Genomic DNA, 15,832 nt, shown 5'->3' on the forward strand with positions numbered 1-15,832 from the left:
GATGAACCCTCAAAGAAAACATTCTTATCATATCACTAATTGTCATCATTTTCATTTCGTCAGCCAGACCATGCCGAGTTCATTTTTGCCTTTGATGACTTGTTGGTCGCTATATAAAAAGAATACATTTTTTAGTATTTGTAACATCCCATAGCTTTTTTTCTTGGTTTCATACTTTTTTAAAACATCTGTGCAGACAGTATTTTCAGCTGCATAGGTGGCCAGGTGGGCTTTTTATTTGTGGCCGCGAAAATGGAAAGCTCGGCCACGAAGCAAATTTAGCTGAAAAATATCCTTCTTTTCAAACCCTATGCTCCTTTTTTCAGATTCAAAATGCCAAAAATTGCAATTGTTCAAGCGGGGACCCCACTATTTGATAAACCAGCAACTCTGGAAAAAGTTAAGAAAAATGTGGAAGAAGCAGCTGGAAATGGAGCTGAACTAGTGCTCTTTCCTGAAGCTTTTATTGGTGGATATCCAAAATGGAACAGCTTTGGAATCACAATGGGCACACGAACTCCAGAAGGAAGGAAAGAGTTTAAAAGGTGGGATGACCAAACTTTGAAATCACATACAACTCGAGTGTCTTTTGTTTTATCACAAAATTGTCAACTGACAAAATATGTGCCATTTCTTTTTCTACATTTTTTTGATGTCTTCACAATCGGCCGAGGCATAACTTTTCTGTTATAGATACTTCGAAAACGCCATCGAAGAGAACGGCGAGGAATCGAAGCTCATCGAATCTCTAGCAGCTCAGAATAATATCCATATTGTAATCGGAGTAGTTGAACGAGAAGCTTCAACCTTATACTGCTCTGTATTCTTTTACTCACCCTCCGGTTACCTTGGAAAGCACCGAAAACTCTTGCCAACTGCTCTAGAAAGATGTGTTTGGGGACAAGGTGATGGTTCAACAATGCCTGTGTTTAGTACAAGTGTTGGAAAAATTGGAAGTGCCATTTGCTGGGAGAATTATATGCCATTATATCGAATGACGCTTTACAGTAAAGGTTAGTAAATTTAATTTAACACCTAAATTCAAGAAATAATTAATTTCAGAAATCCAAATCTATCTAGCTCCAACTGTCGACGATAGAGATGTCTGGCTCTCTACCATGAGGACTATTGCATTAGAAGGAAGGTTAGTAAAGACCCTTGACTTCAAATTGCCTAGCCACATATTTTGAAACCTCTCGATCCAAAATTTTGAGATCTTTGACTCTAAATTTCGAGTCCCTTGGCCCAAATTTTAGAATACTTTATCTCAAACTTGATGGGTCTTCACCTCCAATTTTGGAACCCCAGACCGTTTTCGGCCCCTGACCGTTCAAACTTCGAATTCTCCCAAATATTTTCTTCCAGATGCTTCGTAGTATCTGCATGTCAATTCCTCAAATCCTCCGACTATCCCTTGGATCACCCACTTCGAAAAGAACACGGTGAAGATAAAGTCTTGATTCGCGGTGGATCATGCGCAGTTGATCCACTTGGAACTGTGCTCGTGGAGCCAGATTTCACAAAAGAAACGATTCGCTACACGGAATTCGATCTTTCTGATTTAGCTCTTGGAAAAATGGATTTAGACGTCGTCGGACACTACAGTAGGCCGGATGTATTCCAGTTGAAGGTCAATGAGAATTCACAGAGTACAGTAGTTAAGAAGTGAATTTAATTTCAAAATTTATTGTTCTAGTCTTGGAGGTGTGACTTCAAGGTCCAATGAATTTACAAATAAAACAATTTTTGTGTGAATTTTTTTTGTGTCGATCGCAATAAAAGGGGGAAAGCAGAAAATGATTAAGCGATGACGTGGCAGGGGAAGGAAAAATCGATCGATTCGATGAAGAAGAAGAGGACAAAAGTTGGAGGAAAATTCATTAATAATAACGAGACCAGCTAGCGGTTGAGCTTGTATAGTTGTGTGGGCGATAGCTGTTGAAGTGACGAAGACCACTGTTTCCATAACATGACCAGTACCATGGGGCAGCTCTGTAACGGACTCTATGCATCATTATCTACGTGCAAAAAATACTCACGTGGTTCCGAGATACTTGTTACTGTACATGTAGGAGCTCAAACTTTTCGGGCGGCTGGTGATGTCATAATGTGTTTCATTGGCAAGATAGGAATAGCCGGAGTATCTGAAACAATTTGAAAATTTTAGATACAGGTATAAATGGAATTCTTACCCTCGTCTGGTTGTTATCGGTCGACTTTCAGCGGTCAACTGCGGAGGCGTGTAGCTGGGTGTTAATCCATAATTCCTATCAAATGAATATGGCCGTCTGTAGTCTCCCTCTCGTCCGTACACATATCTGAAATGAAAAATCAAACAATTTTTGCATTTTAATGTGCTCTGTGGTTCTTGCCCAATAAAAAAGAATATCCTAGCTTCTTTTTTTATTTCTTCGATTGACATTTTGACGCCTTGAACTCTAGATGTTACACTAGAAAAGAGAAGATGCAGAACATTTTTTTGAACAGAAAATCTTCTAGAGATGTAAAGTTTGTCAAAAACATTTCGGAACAACAGGAACAGAAAAGCAGCATTTGACCCGCAAAAAAAACCCCAACGACTTACTTATAAATAGGATAACTCCAGGTTCTCAATCCATAAACATCATATTTCCTGAATGGTTCGTTTTCCGATCGATAATGAATGTTTGTGTGATATGGAGCTGTTACGGTTGCCAATGGAGTTCTTGAACGATGCAAATTTCCGTCGTTCACATTGTTGACGGCGGAAATTTCACGAACTGGAGTGTAACTGCGACGGACATGAGAAGCGTATCTCTTCTCATTGTCAACTGGTGTGTTCTCTCTGGACCATCTTGACAGGTATTTTTCCCTGAAAAATAAAGTTTAGTTTTATAACTTCCGCTCTTGATTATTTTACAAAGCAAAAACTTCCACACATATTCAAAAAAATATTTCGAAGAAATTCCAAAACATACCTAGAAATCGAGCTGAGATCGACAGATCTGCTACGGTTGAAGCGATAATTGTTGTATTCTGGCATAGTTTCCAAACTTTCTTCGAGTTCTTCTTCGGTTAGTCTGAAAATTTTTTAAAATTTAATTTGGTCCTCCAGCTTCTCCACTTGTTACTTACCTCTCAACGCACGGCGCTGCTGCAAGTCCTAACGTGTACTTTCTGGCCAACTTCTCCCACGATTGTCCACGGGAGTCGTCAAGAAGCCGTTTTGCAGCGGCTAGTGCGTTTGCTCTGGAAATTCGAAAATTTAGGAGTTTTTAACAATATAGTTAACAATATAAAAATAGAGTTAAAGTTTCGGAAATTAATCACTAAAGTTTTGAGGAAGTTCATACATTTTTGTGAAGCAGTAGCAAGCCTCATATCTCGGCTATTTCAAAATATAGCGAAAATGTTCTAGTTAGAAAATTTAGAAAACAAAGAAAACAAATATTACGTACGTATCAGTATCAGTTGAATATCAGTTGAAACTTTTTTGATAAAGTAAAAGGCAACTGAGATAAAATTTGTTAATATTATGTTCTCGGCCGAAGCTTTTCACGGTCCGTTTTTTGTTAAATGAAAAAAAAATTTCCAAAATTAAGAATAATCAATTTTTAAAATTTTTTAAAGATTTCGTTTTGACCACTACAGTCAATCAGAATGCCGTATACACTCTATTCCCCTCAGGCTGTACAAGTTTTATCAAAAAATTTTCAACTTATAACATAAGTGCCACATATTTTTGTTCCTTAGTTGAACATTTTATGATAAAACCAATGATAACCGAGATATAAGCTGCCGCAGTATAGAAAAGGTAATTCAAGACCCACAGGAAAAATAAAGTATACTTTTGCTTCAGATACTTTTCACAAAAATATAATTTTTAGCTTCAATAAATTATTAAATACCTAGTTGGTTCGGAATGAAACCGATGTCCCGGAGGGTTCTTTTCCTCCGGTAGTAGAGGTAACAACGGACCATCTTCAAATATTGGGTCAAGTTTTACAGACGAAGCAACCATATGTTTTAGATAGTTTTGCGAAGTTATTGATTATCAGTTTATCAGAAGGGAATATATTGATAGCAAGATTTTTTTCGAGTTGGTGACAAAGTAACTTTTGTGATGCAACTGATGGGATAAGAAGGGGGATAAGATGAACGAAAACCTCTACAAATAGAGAATGTCTTTCTCTCTCTTAATCTATTGTTTGAACACAAAAATAGTGGATAAATTGTAGAGTTTTTGGATGCGGGGGGTCATTGTTGGTGAGGTGTACTCTTTTGCAACACAATAATTTCGAATTTGAAAGAAAAAATATGTTGTATCAATTTCGTGTAGGTGGTGGGAGAAATGAGGAAGTTGATGACTGATCAGCTTTGGTATTGAGTAATTTTTCCGATTAACTTTGAAACAAAATATGTAGGATCACAGTTAACCGGGATCACTTTTTGAATGCGAAATTATGATTTGACAAGCTTGAAAAGTAGCAGAAGCTTCAAACAAAGAGTATTGCCTATTTCCTGGAATTTTGAAATTTTCAGCAATGCCGTCAAGGAACAATACATTCCACCCGGTCGAGATGCATTCATGAACAGACTAACGAAGTATTTTTTCCTGCCTTTTTTCAGTTTTACTATTAAAAAATAATTTTAGGCAAGGGTTTATATATTTGAAAACGATGAACTGGTTTTGAAAATCAGAAAATAAGAATCTTTCAAATGTTCCAAATACTTGTTTGGTTCAACTGGCAAATATAGTGATTTCCCTCCCCGATTCATCCAATTTGCCGGTTTATATCTCTGTTGTCTTATGTTTTATAAACAATGTTTTACTATTGAAATATAGAGAAATAATTTTTACCTGTTATGTCATTTGATAGTTCACTGATACAACCAAAAGGAACCGAGAAATAAACTGATAAAATAGAGTAAGGTTGGTGCAATTTGATAAGGTGAGTACGGTATATCAGCTCCTTTTAAAATATAAAAAAATAAATAGCAGTACAACTATCAAAAAATAAATAAAAAATATTTTTTAATTTGACAATTTTTGACAAAAGCAAAGACAATCGAGATGTGTGCTCTGAAAGTTGAGCAAAGTGGTGCAAGATTACTGGGATTGGAAAACCTGCTCAGATGCCAGGTTTTTTTATAATCTGGTACTTGCAAACTGACAACTGAAAAAAAGAAAAAGGGCGTCTGATTTGGTCTTTTTGCAAGAAATCGCCTAGAGAGCTTTGGCCACTTTTGCGAAAATTTCCAACTACAATACACTCAATTAATTGTAATAATCTAACCAGAATTCAACTTTATGAGACAAAAATCAAAAACTTGAGCAGTGAAGAAATGGCATGGCACATTGCTGATAATGGATCAACAACAACAAATGCTCAACGGCTCCCGGACGAGTCAATCCCATCCCTCTCATTCTCCCCCCCCAACACACAGCACAAAAACGACTGAAATGATGATGGTAAGATAGTGTTCAGATAATGGAGAGTTTAGAGACAGAGGATGATTCTTTAAACTGCACACATTCCCGCCAAGAAGATGGCACATCCCCCGCGTTTGGTCGATGGGGGACAGAGGAGCAAGGAGGGAGATGATGATCGGAAGGTTCTCTCAGGTGCCAATGCGATTAGTTTTTGTTGGGCCGATTGGAAATCAATTGGAATAAAAGTGAGGGAGGAGGAGGAAAAGGCGGGATAAAGATGAAACAGATGTGCATGTGAAAATTTCAAAATGAACACATTGGCGAATTTCAGTTTTATGCTAGCAGGAAATTTTAATTATTACAAAGATTGAAAAAAAAATTATAAAAATTAGGCTGTTTGAAATTCGGCAATTGTTGAGTTGTGAAAAAAGTTCAATTCTCAAGATGAAAGACATAGTTATTCTTCACCAAAAAAACACACTCAATACAGTAGAAATTAGAAATTAGCATTGCGGAATTGCCAAAAAATTTGCTCGTTACGGGCTAAAAATTGCTAAAGCTACAAACATAATAATTTTCAAGAAATATACTACAAAATGTATTTTATATGATTAACAATTAAATTTTTCGTGCGTTGACGATGTTGGTGATGGTGACGAGCGGCTAACATAAGTACATTACAAGTCTGAATATTTTTTTATGACGGGTTACTGTACTCGTTGTTTTAAACAAAACTTATGAGCGTAGGATATCGTAAAAATTCTAAGCTTCAGAAGTTATTTTACTATTTCTATATTTAATTTTATAATTGAGTAAAACAATTAAATAAATTCATAAAAGTTCATTACGTGTACCTCTACAAACTACGTGTTTGGCTTTGAGTACGAATATCCTTGATTGAAATCAGTTCGATTTTAGTTTCAAAATGGCGGATGCAAATGCAACGATCTGCTATTTGAATGGTCTCTCTCTTCACACAATCAATGAAGTCGAGAAGGTATGTTTTTCTAGAAAATTTCCAGAATGGAATCAAAATCTTTCAGATTTTGCTTGCTTTGCCAAAGAAAGGCGATCGCTGTGAAGTTCAAATGTCCAAACCGTTGAATAGATGTATCGGGCGTAGTACTGGTGACGTCATTGCTTCTAGGGTTGAGTACAAACTTTTTTAAAAATCTTTTCTTGGACATTTCTAGAGCGTGCAGATCCGTGATGAGCCAAAACCATTGTCTCTGTCGCCGCAGAAATCTGAGCAGGAAATCAAGAAGTCGTCGAAGAGCAAGAAACTTTCCGAAGACTGTTGTTTGAGATCGATTAAGGAAAGAGTGGAGATTGTGGTATAGTTATTTCAATATGCTCCAGAAACAATAATAGTTTTTTGCAGGAAACTCGCAACGGTTCGGATGCTTTTGGCGCAAAGAAACTTCAATACAAGGTGTTGACTGATCAGGTTCGTGTCTCGCCAATCGTTTCATGCAACGGAGTGACTTTGGAGTTGGATGTCGAGGTGACAATTCCGGATCGTGATGAGAAGAAGAAATTGAAGTTGGAGATCGATCGCACCTTGTCTGTCTTGATCTTGTCTATCCGAAATCATTGATTGAGAATCTGCCTTCTCTACCTTGTTCTTGAAAATGTTGCTGAGAAACTTCTTGAAAATAATTTATATTATAGTCACAACAAGCATTGTCATTCATCGATGAATAGATATCTAGAAAAAGCCCAGATTTTTGTTCGAAGATCTGCAATTGTGTTGTGGAGACTTCAATGCTGCCAATTCAGTTACTTCCAACAATGAGCTGATCCCTTGGATCTTCAAACATGTATTCCTCAACTCTAACAACCACGGCGACGTACAACTTTTTGACCTCTTCCCATCTATTTCTACTAAACAAGGTGTTTTAGGATCGAGACCAGAAACTTTTATTGGAATACAGATTATGTTAAACGCGTTTTCAAAAACACAGCAGCCTATACACAAACGCAGACCTTCAAACTTTTATTCATAAAAACGAAACAAGTTCATTCCAAATAAATCTTGAATCCACGAGCCACATAATCTCCGACATCAAAGATGAGAACGACACGATCATCACTGAAAATTATTTTGAGGTTGTGAAAGAAACTTCCGAGTGCCCGAACACTCATCTGATAGCGTCCGACATTAAACGGGTTCCACAACTTAGATCGTGTAACCAGGCAGATGCGGCGCCGCAGCCTTTTTTTATAAAGACAAGAGCAAGTTCCATATAAGAAACTAATAAAATTAGCTTATAAATTGGAAACTAAAACTTACAATTTTGGAATCTCCGCAACCATCAAGCTATCATAATAATTCGATTTGATACGACGCATACCAATCTTTTCATCATCATTCACGAATCCAAAATACAGTTGTCCATTTGCCACATTGTCTCCGAGAACTTTCTTCTTCCGATGCAACATTGCCCCAAGAGCTTTGGCAAGATTCGTGTTGAGTGGGAAGCTCATTTTTACGTAGCTACTGCAAAAAGTGGGATATTAGAAAATAGTTGAAAATGATAAATATTTTAAAACTCACTGAACAATGCCGTACACCTCGACCGGCTCCACGAGCACCATCATGATTGCAACGGAATTTTCGGCGACAGGAGTCAATGAGTTCAACATTCTATGGTTGAAGGAAACTGTTCCAGAAGACAGAGAACAGTTAGTTTCAGATGAAGAATCGGATGTTCTGGAAATTCTTATTTATGTTCTCTGTCGGATGCTTCTCGCTCACTCTTTGATCGGATTTGAGCTTGCAGAAGAAGCCGGCTTCACATCTATTCCAAGATCTTTCATACCCAGTGCCTTTGCTCTTTGCTTTCGACAAATATCCTTCTCATAGTACTTCTTACTCTCCTGACGTGATGATCCCTTCCAGTAGCATTGCTGAGAACTGCATCCGTATGTTCCATCCGCGTTCTTCACAATGTCGAAACATGCGGTACAGAGGTAGTGACCACATCTCGAACCACATCATTTTTATTATTACTTGGGTCATGTTTAACGGGTTACTCACCTTCCAATCGTGCTCAGCAAGTTCGATGGGAACTCCTTCTTGCAAGGCCCATCACACTTGACAACCACTGGAGATGGGGCGCCTCCTGAAATTTTTATCATGTAATCGGAAAGCGAAGCCAGGTGAAGTAAGGTGTCGGTGGCAACGTTATGAAGGGTTCTAAGCAGCTGACTTATTCCGATTTAGGCTTCCAAAAACTAACCAAATGAAGATCTTGAAGAAATGGCAGAGCTTTTCGAAACAGTTTCCATGACATTTCTATAGTGTTCCACATCATCCATCTCCACATCCCAACTAATAGAATAGGAGTAAGTGGTTCTGAAATCCCATAAAAAGTCAATTTGAGTGCTAGAGATTCAAACGAACTGGAAAGTCGGAGCATCGTGGGCAACTCGAAGCTCTGAGGTCTTTGGAGACTCGCACAAATCACAGATGTACGAAGGGATCAGAGGATTTGTGCTGTAGTTTCTCAGAGACTTTGCAGATTTCTCTGTTTCTGGATTTGGCTGAAAATTATGGAGATTGAATAGTCTTTCCGGAAGAGGAGCTTACTGAAAGGGGCGCCCAGTTTCGCAAGCTAAGATTGTCTTCAGAGGACGACTGGAAACTATCATCAGATGTTGGGGGTGTGCTAGCCTGAAAATATCATTTTAGTGACCCGGCAGATGCCGGGCAACGGAATTCCACTCAATAACCCAAACCGGGTCGGCTAAAAACGAGAAACCCTGGAAACGTCGGGAGGCAATATACAAACATACCTCTTCAAATGGCGATGCCCAATTCCGTAGGCTAAGATGATCGAGTGAGGCGAGCATAGTCGGTTTCTGGTTTTCAGTCGATTCGAATTCAGTCATCGTTTACCGCGCTTCCTTGTCTTTATTTTGATATCGAGAACGATGAATATTTGAAAAATGTGAAATAAATCCAAAAGTCGAGTTGTTGGCAACATCTTGTTATTTTGTTCTGATTGCAAAAAGTTCATGTGAAAATAGAATGGGTCACGCAGAACATATTGAACTATAATCAAATTAACATTTGAACAAAAGAAAAACGAAAATGAAACATGTGAAACACGTGAAACAATTCCAATGTAAGAAGTTTTCAAGGAAGGAGACAAAGAATTCAATTGCGCAAGTCTCTGATAGTGAGGTTATATTTTCAGAGTTTTTCCTATCAGAATTGCGGGCGACAGAACATGTATGCTAGTTGCTGTGCGGCAACGGGTGCTGCCGGAGTTGCCGAACGGAAACACTTTTGGCAACCGACAACTATGTTGTCAAAACATGTTCATGTTTTAGAGTGTTTTTCAAGGAAATATGAAGCCATTTTTTCATTTACGGTTATATGGTTGCTACTTTCATATTAGCAGGTTACACACGAATTGCTAGTTGTCCACCTATGACAGACTAAACGTGAATCACGCAAATCACTGCAACTTTTTTCGAACGAGGGCTGAGAAAAAATGCGAAAAATCGGTGTTTGCACACAATACACCGCATTTTACGACATTTTCTACTTGCTTTGTTTTCTTGTGTTTTCACCAATTTTTTCCGTGTTTTATTATTAAAACTGATAAATACATATTTTTTGTTAATGCGAAAATAATTTCCAAGTGAAAAAATTGTGAATTCAGCCGGCAAGTAGCGGTGAAAGTGGTCAATGTAATATGATGGATTACGGGAATACAAAACCCAAACTTTTCCCCAAACATGATACATAGATGTTTAGATGCTAAAAGTACCTGATTTTCATAACGAGACAGCTGAAAAAGTTTTGAGATTTTCAAAATTCAACTTTTTTGGTAAAAAAGTCGAGATTTTGGCACAAAATGTTGAATTTTGAAAATCTAAAAACTTTTTTAGCTGTCTCGTTATGAAAATCAGGTACTTTCAGCATCTTAAAAGCATATATATCATGTTTCAGAAAAAGTTTGGGTTTTGTATAGCCGTAATCCATCATATTACATTGCCCACTTTCACTGCTACTTGCCGACTGAATTCACAATTTTTTCACTTGGAAATTGTTGCCTCGTCCCTTTTTGCCTCGTCCCTCGTTCGAAAAAAGTTGCAGTGCGCGCAAAGCTTGTAGGTAGGCAAGCAAGTATTTAGTCAGGTAGGCACCGGTAGGTAGGCATAAGACACGCACGCGGTTGCTTTCCCTTCGTGCGTATTAAGTTTGTCAGAAAATCCGGAGTCAGTTACGTCGATGTCACATTTTCTACCGAACAAAAATCAATCTCGAATGTGGTGAAGAGGAGGTAATTTATAAATCATTCGCTGATCCGTTATATTGCTTGTACAATAAAATTCTCAAGCAGTTCAGAGTAACATCTGTAAGTTGTAATACTGAAATATCGGCTATATTACAGATTTCAGGAAATTGCTTATGGCAGTAATATAGCTGCATCTCTGGCCGCAATGACAAATCAAAATGATTTATCTTGCCTGAGAAATAGAGAAACAATGGCTTGGTACAGATAAAGTGAGTATCTTGGAAAATGCAGCTTCTGAAGAATCAAACTAAATTGGCTTTGGATTGCTGGTAGACGGAGAATGGAAACTAATCAAATTGGATTCTTTTTTCCACTTGTGACTGGGACTGGAGATCCGTTGATCAATGTGAACAAGTATGAATTGTGGCCCGCATTCTTTGAGAAAGCATTCGTGAAATTAAGAGGAAGGCTCAAAGATTTAGATGCATATGGTTTTGTTATTAGAGACCCAATGAGAATGATCACAGGTTGGTAACTTTTATTATGATATTTGTTTGGTCAATTTTGCCTCAAATTACAGACCTGAAACGCGAATGCAGTCCGCGAAAGCCATGCCTAGATTTCGAAGATTTTTTATACGCAGAAATATACTTTTCAGTGCCCCGGATGGTTCAACTAACAATCAATTTGTAATCAATTTCCACATCTCATCGGTACCGAATTTGTCCACCTTGTATTGTTTGACAAATGATCCTCAAATTTTGAAATCAAAAAAAAAAAAACAATAAAAAAACATCGATCCTAACGCACTTTTTATTGGATAAAAAATCCATTGTCATCATAAATCCCCCAATTGGAATGAGATCAGATAGATTGAGATCGATAGAGGATGTGGAAGAGAAAAGAGTAAAAGAAACAGAGTGATCTGGTTTTAAAAAAAATGGATGGAGCAAAGAGATAATAATTGAAATTTCCCAGAAAATGCAGCACAAATCATCATCGTCCGTACATACCACCAGAAAACGGCATTGCTCCTCGTTTTATTTGATTTTCGTTATTCGAATAACTTTGTGGCACCAACGAACGCTTTCCATACATTCCTGAAAAAAATAGTTTTTTGAAAGAATAAGTTTAGGTTTAGGCTTGGGCTTAAACTTAGGCTTAAGCTTTGGTTTTGGCCTAAGATTGATTTTGAAAACTTTGAAAACTTGGCACCAATTTGAAGCGTTTCGGCGGAAAATTCAAAGTATTTTGTAACTTTCAATTTTAATGAAAAATTGTTGAAACTTTGGTGATGAGGTAGGCATAGGTAGATCATATGCTTAAACGTTCAATGCACCATGTTTACCCGCGCAGGTTAACTTGCAAAGTGCCTACATTCATACTTACCCCCAGAAAATGGAATAGCGGCTCTTCGTTGAGCAAAAATCTGTCCGGATCTCTTTCCGTACATTCCACCTGAGAACGGCATTGTTGATCGTTTGCCGTACATACCGCCGTTGAATGGAATCGCTCGTTTTGATAATATATCTGCAAAAAATTGATTATGGAAAAACTTTTTAAAAAATTTTATTTGAAGGAAGGTTTTGAACTCAAGTTTTAATTTATAAAACCCGAGAAATACACCGGCCTCGTAGGCCCGTAGGTAGGTAAAGTTTTGCCTACAGCCTAGAATGATTTCATGCCTATTCAAAAGCTCTTAGAAATACAAAAAACCAAAGAAAAAAGTTTCATATTTGCAACCCGATCTTTGCCATAAAACGCCCACCCCGTGCGCTTCCGGATCACTATTTTTTTGTTGCAAACCGAAACCAAACTCTAATTTCAAAACAAAATATTCCACTTTGGTCTCACCCCATTCTCTAGTTTCATTTCCTATTTCATTTCCTTAAAATAAGTCAAGTGACCTCCAAAAAAAACTAACCTCTTGGATGATAGTATGACTCGAGAAGACTTGAATCATCGTCCATTTCATCAATGGGAACTCGAACCAGGAAGACGATTGGCTCGTCGTCTGCTGTAAAATTTGATAAGGTTAATGGAATTATATCAATAATATTTATAACAACAATTTTAAGATTAAAAATTCCGAGTAAATTTTCATCGCAAAAATACCTTCTTTTTTAACTTGTGACAACTTTAAGCGTAATATCCTTCGTGTTATCAAATTTTTCACAAAAAAATGGTACTTTTCCGATTTCTGCCCCCCAAAATGTTTTCGAAAATTTCATTATTGAAACGTGAACTTCTTTGTAATTTCAGGCTTGTTAGTATTGTTGTTTTCTAATAGTAAGCCTAAAAGTTGAAATACTATTGAAATAAACATACACGTGTGAATTAAATTAAAAAATTGAAAAACATTTTGGGGGCAGAAATCGGAAAAGTACCAAAAAACCTTCAATTTCAAAACAAAACATGAACAAAAAAAACTACAAATACTTTTTTCAATTCACAAATTTCCAAAAAATAAATTGCTATGTACAAAAATATAATTTTAGGAAGTTGAATTTACAAAGAATGCGGAGGGGATTTAATATTTTTCAATTTGTGCCAACTTTGAAAGCTTATATCTTTCTTGCTTTTGATTTATCAAAAAGTCATTAATTAACAAAGTACTTGACAAATATTTTCCTACAATTTCACAATTAAACATTTTTTGATATGATCAAAAACAATTAAATTATGAGCAATTGAATTGGAACAGAAGAGAACGGGGGCATTCTTCCTGAAGCTACTAAAACTTACTTGTTTTATTATCAAAAAGATGTCAACTGGCAAGTTGCGTGTAGAATATTATTCTACGTTTGATATTGAACACTTTCAAACACTTTCAAATACTTTCAAAAAAAAAAAAAATTCTGAGATATAAGTTTTCTAAGTCGAGACATGACATTTGCAAAATCAAAGAGATAAAACCTTAAAAATTTTAATTTCAGCTCAAAATCTTGAGCACGATTAATTTTATTTAATACAATTATCACTATATTAATTTCCTATTCATTCTAAAAATTTGAATTTCCAAACCTTTCTGTGCTGTGACCGAGGTGGCGATGACGGCCAACAAGAGAGCGATGTACCACATTCTGGCGGAGAAGGCCACGCGCGCGCCTGCTTTTTGTTTTTACCTGCAAAAATGATGGTTAATGTTGTTATTTTGCACACGAAAACTGAATCATTTTCCAAAATCAGATGCCCATGAAATCACAATGAAAGAGCGGGGTGTCTGAGAAATTACGTAGAAGGGAACGGAATGAAATGTCATAGAACTTTGCAGCTGCTTTTTAAAATCAGTGTATAGATTGGTGATTAATTACTGGGAGTTAGAGCAAAAAAGAAAATGAATAATTTGAAAAAAAAAAAAATAAAATATAGAATAAAAAAAGCCCTAGGGTTAGGTTTAGGCTTGAACTTACGCTTAGGCTAAAACTTAGGCTTATGCTCAGGATTGGGCTTGGGCCTAGGCACAGGCACAGGCATAGGCTTAGGTTAAGGCTCAAGCTTAGGCGCAAGCTTAGGCGTAGGCTTAGACTTCAGGTATTGGCTGAATTGCTGGCTCCTGCGTTGTCGTGGCTTTTGAAAACTTTTGTGCCAATTTCTCTTTGAAAAGTTAGAACATTCAAGTATTTACAAGTTTCAGGTAATAAGACAAATTCTGATTTTTCTTGAAAAGTATAAAAAAGTAGTTCCAGACAAAAAAGGTCAAAAAGTTGCTCTTTGTGCATTTCTTTGTTTTATTTTCATTTCTACACCAACAATTCTCTACCAACTTAATGAAAACGTTGCAAAATGGGCGGTGCCGTCGGGAACAAAAAGAGCAAACAATGACGTTATGCAAGAAGGATGAGGTAACGTTTTTGCATGGAAATAGATTTTTAAGAGTTAAATTGAAAAGTTCCTGGATTCGGGAAAAAATTTACATAAAAAACGAATCGAAGCTAATGCGAAAATCGTAAAACTGAACAAATTCAACGGAAATTTATGGCTTCGGATATGGGAGAGATTTTGGCAAAATAAAGAAAAAATAGTTTTTTTTCAGAAATGCAGGTGGTTTTGGAAAGGATAAGAATGGGTGGGGGAAATTGAAAAAATAAATGAAAATACAACATATTTTTAGAAATTCTTAGAACAAAACACATAATTCTTGGCGGCCTACACATGTGCCTACTGCAAAATTTTAGAATTTTACTGAATGAATTTGAATAGAAAAATGAACAAAGTAAGAAAAAACACTGATAAAATAGTTAGAAAATTCCAAATCCAAAAAAGAAACCATTATTAGGGCGGAGCCTGTAATTGATTTTTTGGTACTTTTCCTTTTCTACCCCGTTTCCCCCTCCCCCTCTTTTTCAAACTTCAGCATCTCGATGGATTTTTCTAAATATCTAAATCACTCCGGGGTTAAAGCTAGTTTTTAAATTACTGAAATTCCTCACATTAGGCACCGTCCATATATTCGCATTTCCTCAACATATCATTTTTAATATAACATATTAAAATATTGAACTCCTACGTTCTTTAATGATTTGAATTTTATATCATTTGTTATTGTTAATATTAAAAGTAGACTTCCTATTTTTACTACAATAATTTTGAACTTGAGTTGCCTAAATTTTGAAAAATACAATTTTAAAGTGGATAAAGTAAAGCGGGAATTAAAAAAATATAATAAGAAAAATAACCGAATACATGATAATATAAATAGCATTTTATTCAAAATTAACTCTTCCCTGTGGAGCTACTGCCCTTCTCAGAAAAAGTGGGGGAGTTAAGGACTTGAAGTTATATTAATTGTTTTCTAGGAACGCGGAAGTTCAAATTATACTTTATTTAATATGATATATGTACTTATTATGAAATATTTATTATTCAAAACAATTAAAGATACTTTTTCATGTGTGCGAAAAATGGGTGGCAGGCAACAAAAATTTGAACAAATTCTCAAAATTGGCTATCATTTTTCAAAACTTATTTGCAATAACTCCAATCACAAGATCACAAATTCAAACTCAAAAGTATAGAAATAACGACAGTGTTATTTGTTTTCCCAAATCAGAAAAAATGAATATTTTAAATAATAATCAGCCCAATTGAATTGTAAGCAAAGATTTCTTTATTTTTCTTGGCACTTCATTGAAACTCAGTCAGAAAATGGCGTGTCTAGATGTTA

General features: G+C 36.3%; 5 protein-coding genes across 6 annotated transcripts; 2 read left to right on the forward strand and 3 right to left on the reverse strand.

Annotated features, from left to right (window-relative positions):
- Positions 1-88: 88 nt before the first annotated feature.
- On the forward strand, positions 89-1,755 carry nit-1 (CN hydrolase domain-containing protein). The gene is made up of 6 exons (NM_065390.2): positions 89-108; positions 143-225; positions 327-545; positions 694-1,013; positions 1,063-1,144; positions 1,366-1,755. Exons 3-6 carry the CDS (start codon positions 334-336, stop codon positions 1,667-1,669), a joined length of 918 nt encoding a protein of 305 aa, NP_497791.1. The 5' UTR covers positions 89-108; positions 143-225; positions 327-333; the 3' UTR covers positions 1,670-1,755.
- On the reverse strand, positions 1,663-4,098 carry ZK1058.9 (uncharacterized protein; the record flags this gene model as incomplete). 2 transcript variants are annotated; one of them, NM_001267954.4, is made up of 7 exons in its annotated part: positions 1,663-1,992; positions 2,040-2,144; positions 2,193-2,318; positions 2,585-2,851; positions 2,958-3,059; positions 3,115-3,228; positions 3,888-4,098. In NM_001267954.4, 7 exons carry the CDS (start codon positions 3,998-4,000, stop codon positions 1,881-1,883), a joined length of 939 nt encoding a protein of 312 aa, NP_001254883.1. The 2 variants fall into 2 exon arrangements, with proteins under 2 accessions (NP_001254883.1, NP_001254884.1); NM_001267955.3 differs by lacking the exons at positions 3,115-3,228; positions 3,888-4,098 and having other exon boundaries at positions 1,881-1,992; positions 2,958-3,022.
- Positions 4,099-6,317: 2,219 nt separating this feature from the next.
- Positions 6,318-7,115, forward strand: F37A8.1 (mRNA 5'-triphosphatase). The gene is made up of 4 exons (NM_065392.2): positions 6,318-6,410; positions 6,457-6,561; positions 6,607-6,747; positions 6,795-7,115. Exons 1-4 carry the CDS (start codon positions 6,339-6,341, stop codon positions 7,008-7,010), a joined length of 534 nt encoding a protein of 177 aa, NP_497793.1. The 5' UTR covers positions 6,318-6,338; the 3' UTR covers positions 7,011-7,115.
- A 277-nt stretch (positions 7,116-7,392) lies between these two features.
- Positions 7,393-9,405, reverse strand: F37A8.2 (RING-type domain-containing protein). Its single transcript, NM_065393.3, has 9 exons — positions 9,212-9,405; positions 9,006-9,089; positions 8,820-8,959; positions 8,656-8,771; positions 8,454-8,538; positions 8,172-8,399; positions 7,971-8,126; positions 7,707-7,913; positions 7,393-7,505 (listed from the first exon to the last, which is right to left on the reverse strand). The coding sequence occupies exons 1-9, from the start codon at positions 9,305-9,307 to the stop codon at positions 7,433-7,435; spliced, it is 1,185 nt and encodes a 394-aa protein (NP_497794.1). The 5' UTR covers positions 9,308-9,405; the 3' UTR covers positions 7,393-7,432.
- A 2,059-nt stretch (positions 9,406-11,464) lies between these two features.
- nlp-10 (Neuropeptide-Like Protein) lies at positions 11,465-13,790 on the reverse strand. The gene is made up of 4 exons (NM_065394.7): positions 13,690-13,790; positions 12,590-12,682; positions 12,055-12,195; positions 11,465-11,765 (listed from the first exon to the last, which is right to left on the reverse strand). Exons 1-4 carry the CDS (start codon positions 13,745-13,747, stop codon positions 11,662-11,664), a joined length of 396 nt encoding a protein of 131 aa, NP_497795.1. The 5' UTR covers positions 13,748-13,790; the 3' UTR covers positions 11,465-11,661.
- Between the last annotated feature and the right edge of the window lie 2,042 nt (positions 13,791-15,832).

This window comes from Caenorhabditis elegans, chromosome III (genome assembly GCF_000002985.6).
Source record: "Caenorhabditis elegans chromosome III".
Taxonomy (NCBI): domain Eukaryota; kingdom Metazoa; phylum Nematoda; class Chromadorea; order Rhabditida; family Rhabditidae; genus Caenorhabditis; species Caenorhabditis elegans.

What these genes read in the sequence shown, in the direction of transcription:
- nit-1 (NM_065390.2), top strand. Translation starts at nt 334, where the DNA reads ATGCCAAAAATTGCAATTGTTCAAGCGGGGACCCCACTATTTGATAAA. An exon ending in AATGACGCTTTACAGTAAAG is followed by an intron (nt 1,014 to 1,062) that starts GTTAGTAAATTT and finishes AATTAATTTCAG; the next exon opens with AAATCCAAATCTATCTAGCT. An exon ending in ACTATTGCATTAGAAGGAAG is followed by an intron (nt 1,145 to 1,365) that starts GTTAGTAAAGAC and finishes ATTTTCTTCCAG; the next exon opens with ATGCTTCGTAGTATCTGCAT.
- F37A8.1 (NM_065392.2), top strand. Translation starts at nt 6,339, where the DNA reads ATGGCGGATGCAAATGCAACGATCTGCTATTTGAATGGTCTCTCTCTT. An exon ending in GTGACGTCATTGCTTCTAGG is followed by an intron (nt 6,562 to 6,606) that starts GTTGAGTACAAA and finishes GGACATTTCTAG; the next exon opens with AGCGTGCAGATCCGTGATGA. An exon ending in AGGAAAGAGTGGAGATTGTG is followed by an intron (nt 6,748 to 6,794) that starts GTATAGTTATTT and finishes AGTTTTTTGCAG; the next exon opens with GAAACTCGCAACGGTTCGGA.
- F37A8.2 (NM_065393.3), bottom strand. Translation starts at nt 9,307, where the DNA reads ATGACTGAATTCGAATCGACTGAAAACCAGAAACCGACTATGCTCGCC. An exon ending in GAAACTGGGCGCCCCTTTCA is followed by an intron (nt 8,960 to 9,005) that starts GTAAGCTCCTCT and finishes CATAATTTTCAG; the next exon opens with CCAAATCCAGAAACAGAGAA. An exon ending in TTCTTCAAGATCTTCATTTG is followed by an intron (nt 8,539 to 8,655) that starts GTTAGTTTTTGG and finishes TAAAAATTTCAG; the next exon opens with GAGGCGCCCCATCTCCAGTG.
- nlp-10 (NM_065394.7), bottom strand. Translation starts at nt 13,747, where the DNA reads ATGTGGTACATCGCTCTCTTGTTGGCCGTCATCGCCACCTCGGTCACA. An exon ending in CTCGGTCACAGCACAGAAAG is followed by an intron (nt 12,683 to 13,689) that starts GTTTGGAAATTC and finishes CAAATTTTACAG; the next exon opens with CAGACGACGAGCCAATCGTC. An exon ending in GTCATACTATCATCCAAGAG is followed by an intron (nt 12,196 to 12,589) that starts GTTAGTTTTTTT and finishes AATTTTTTGCAG; the next exon opens with ATATATTATCAAAACGAGCG.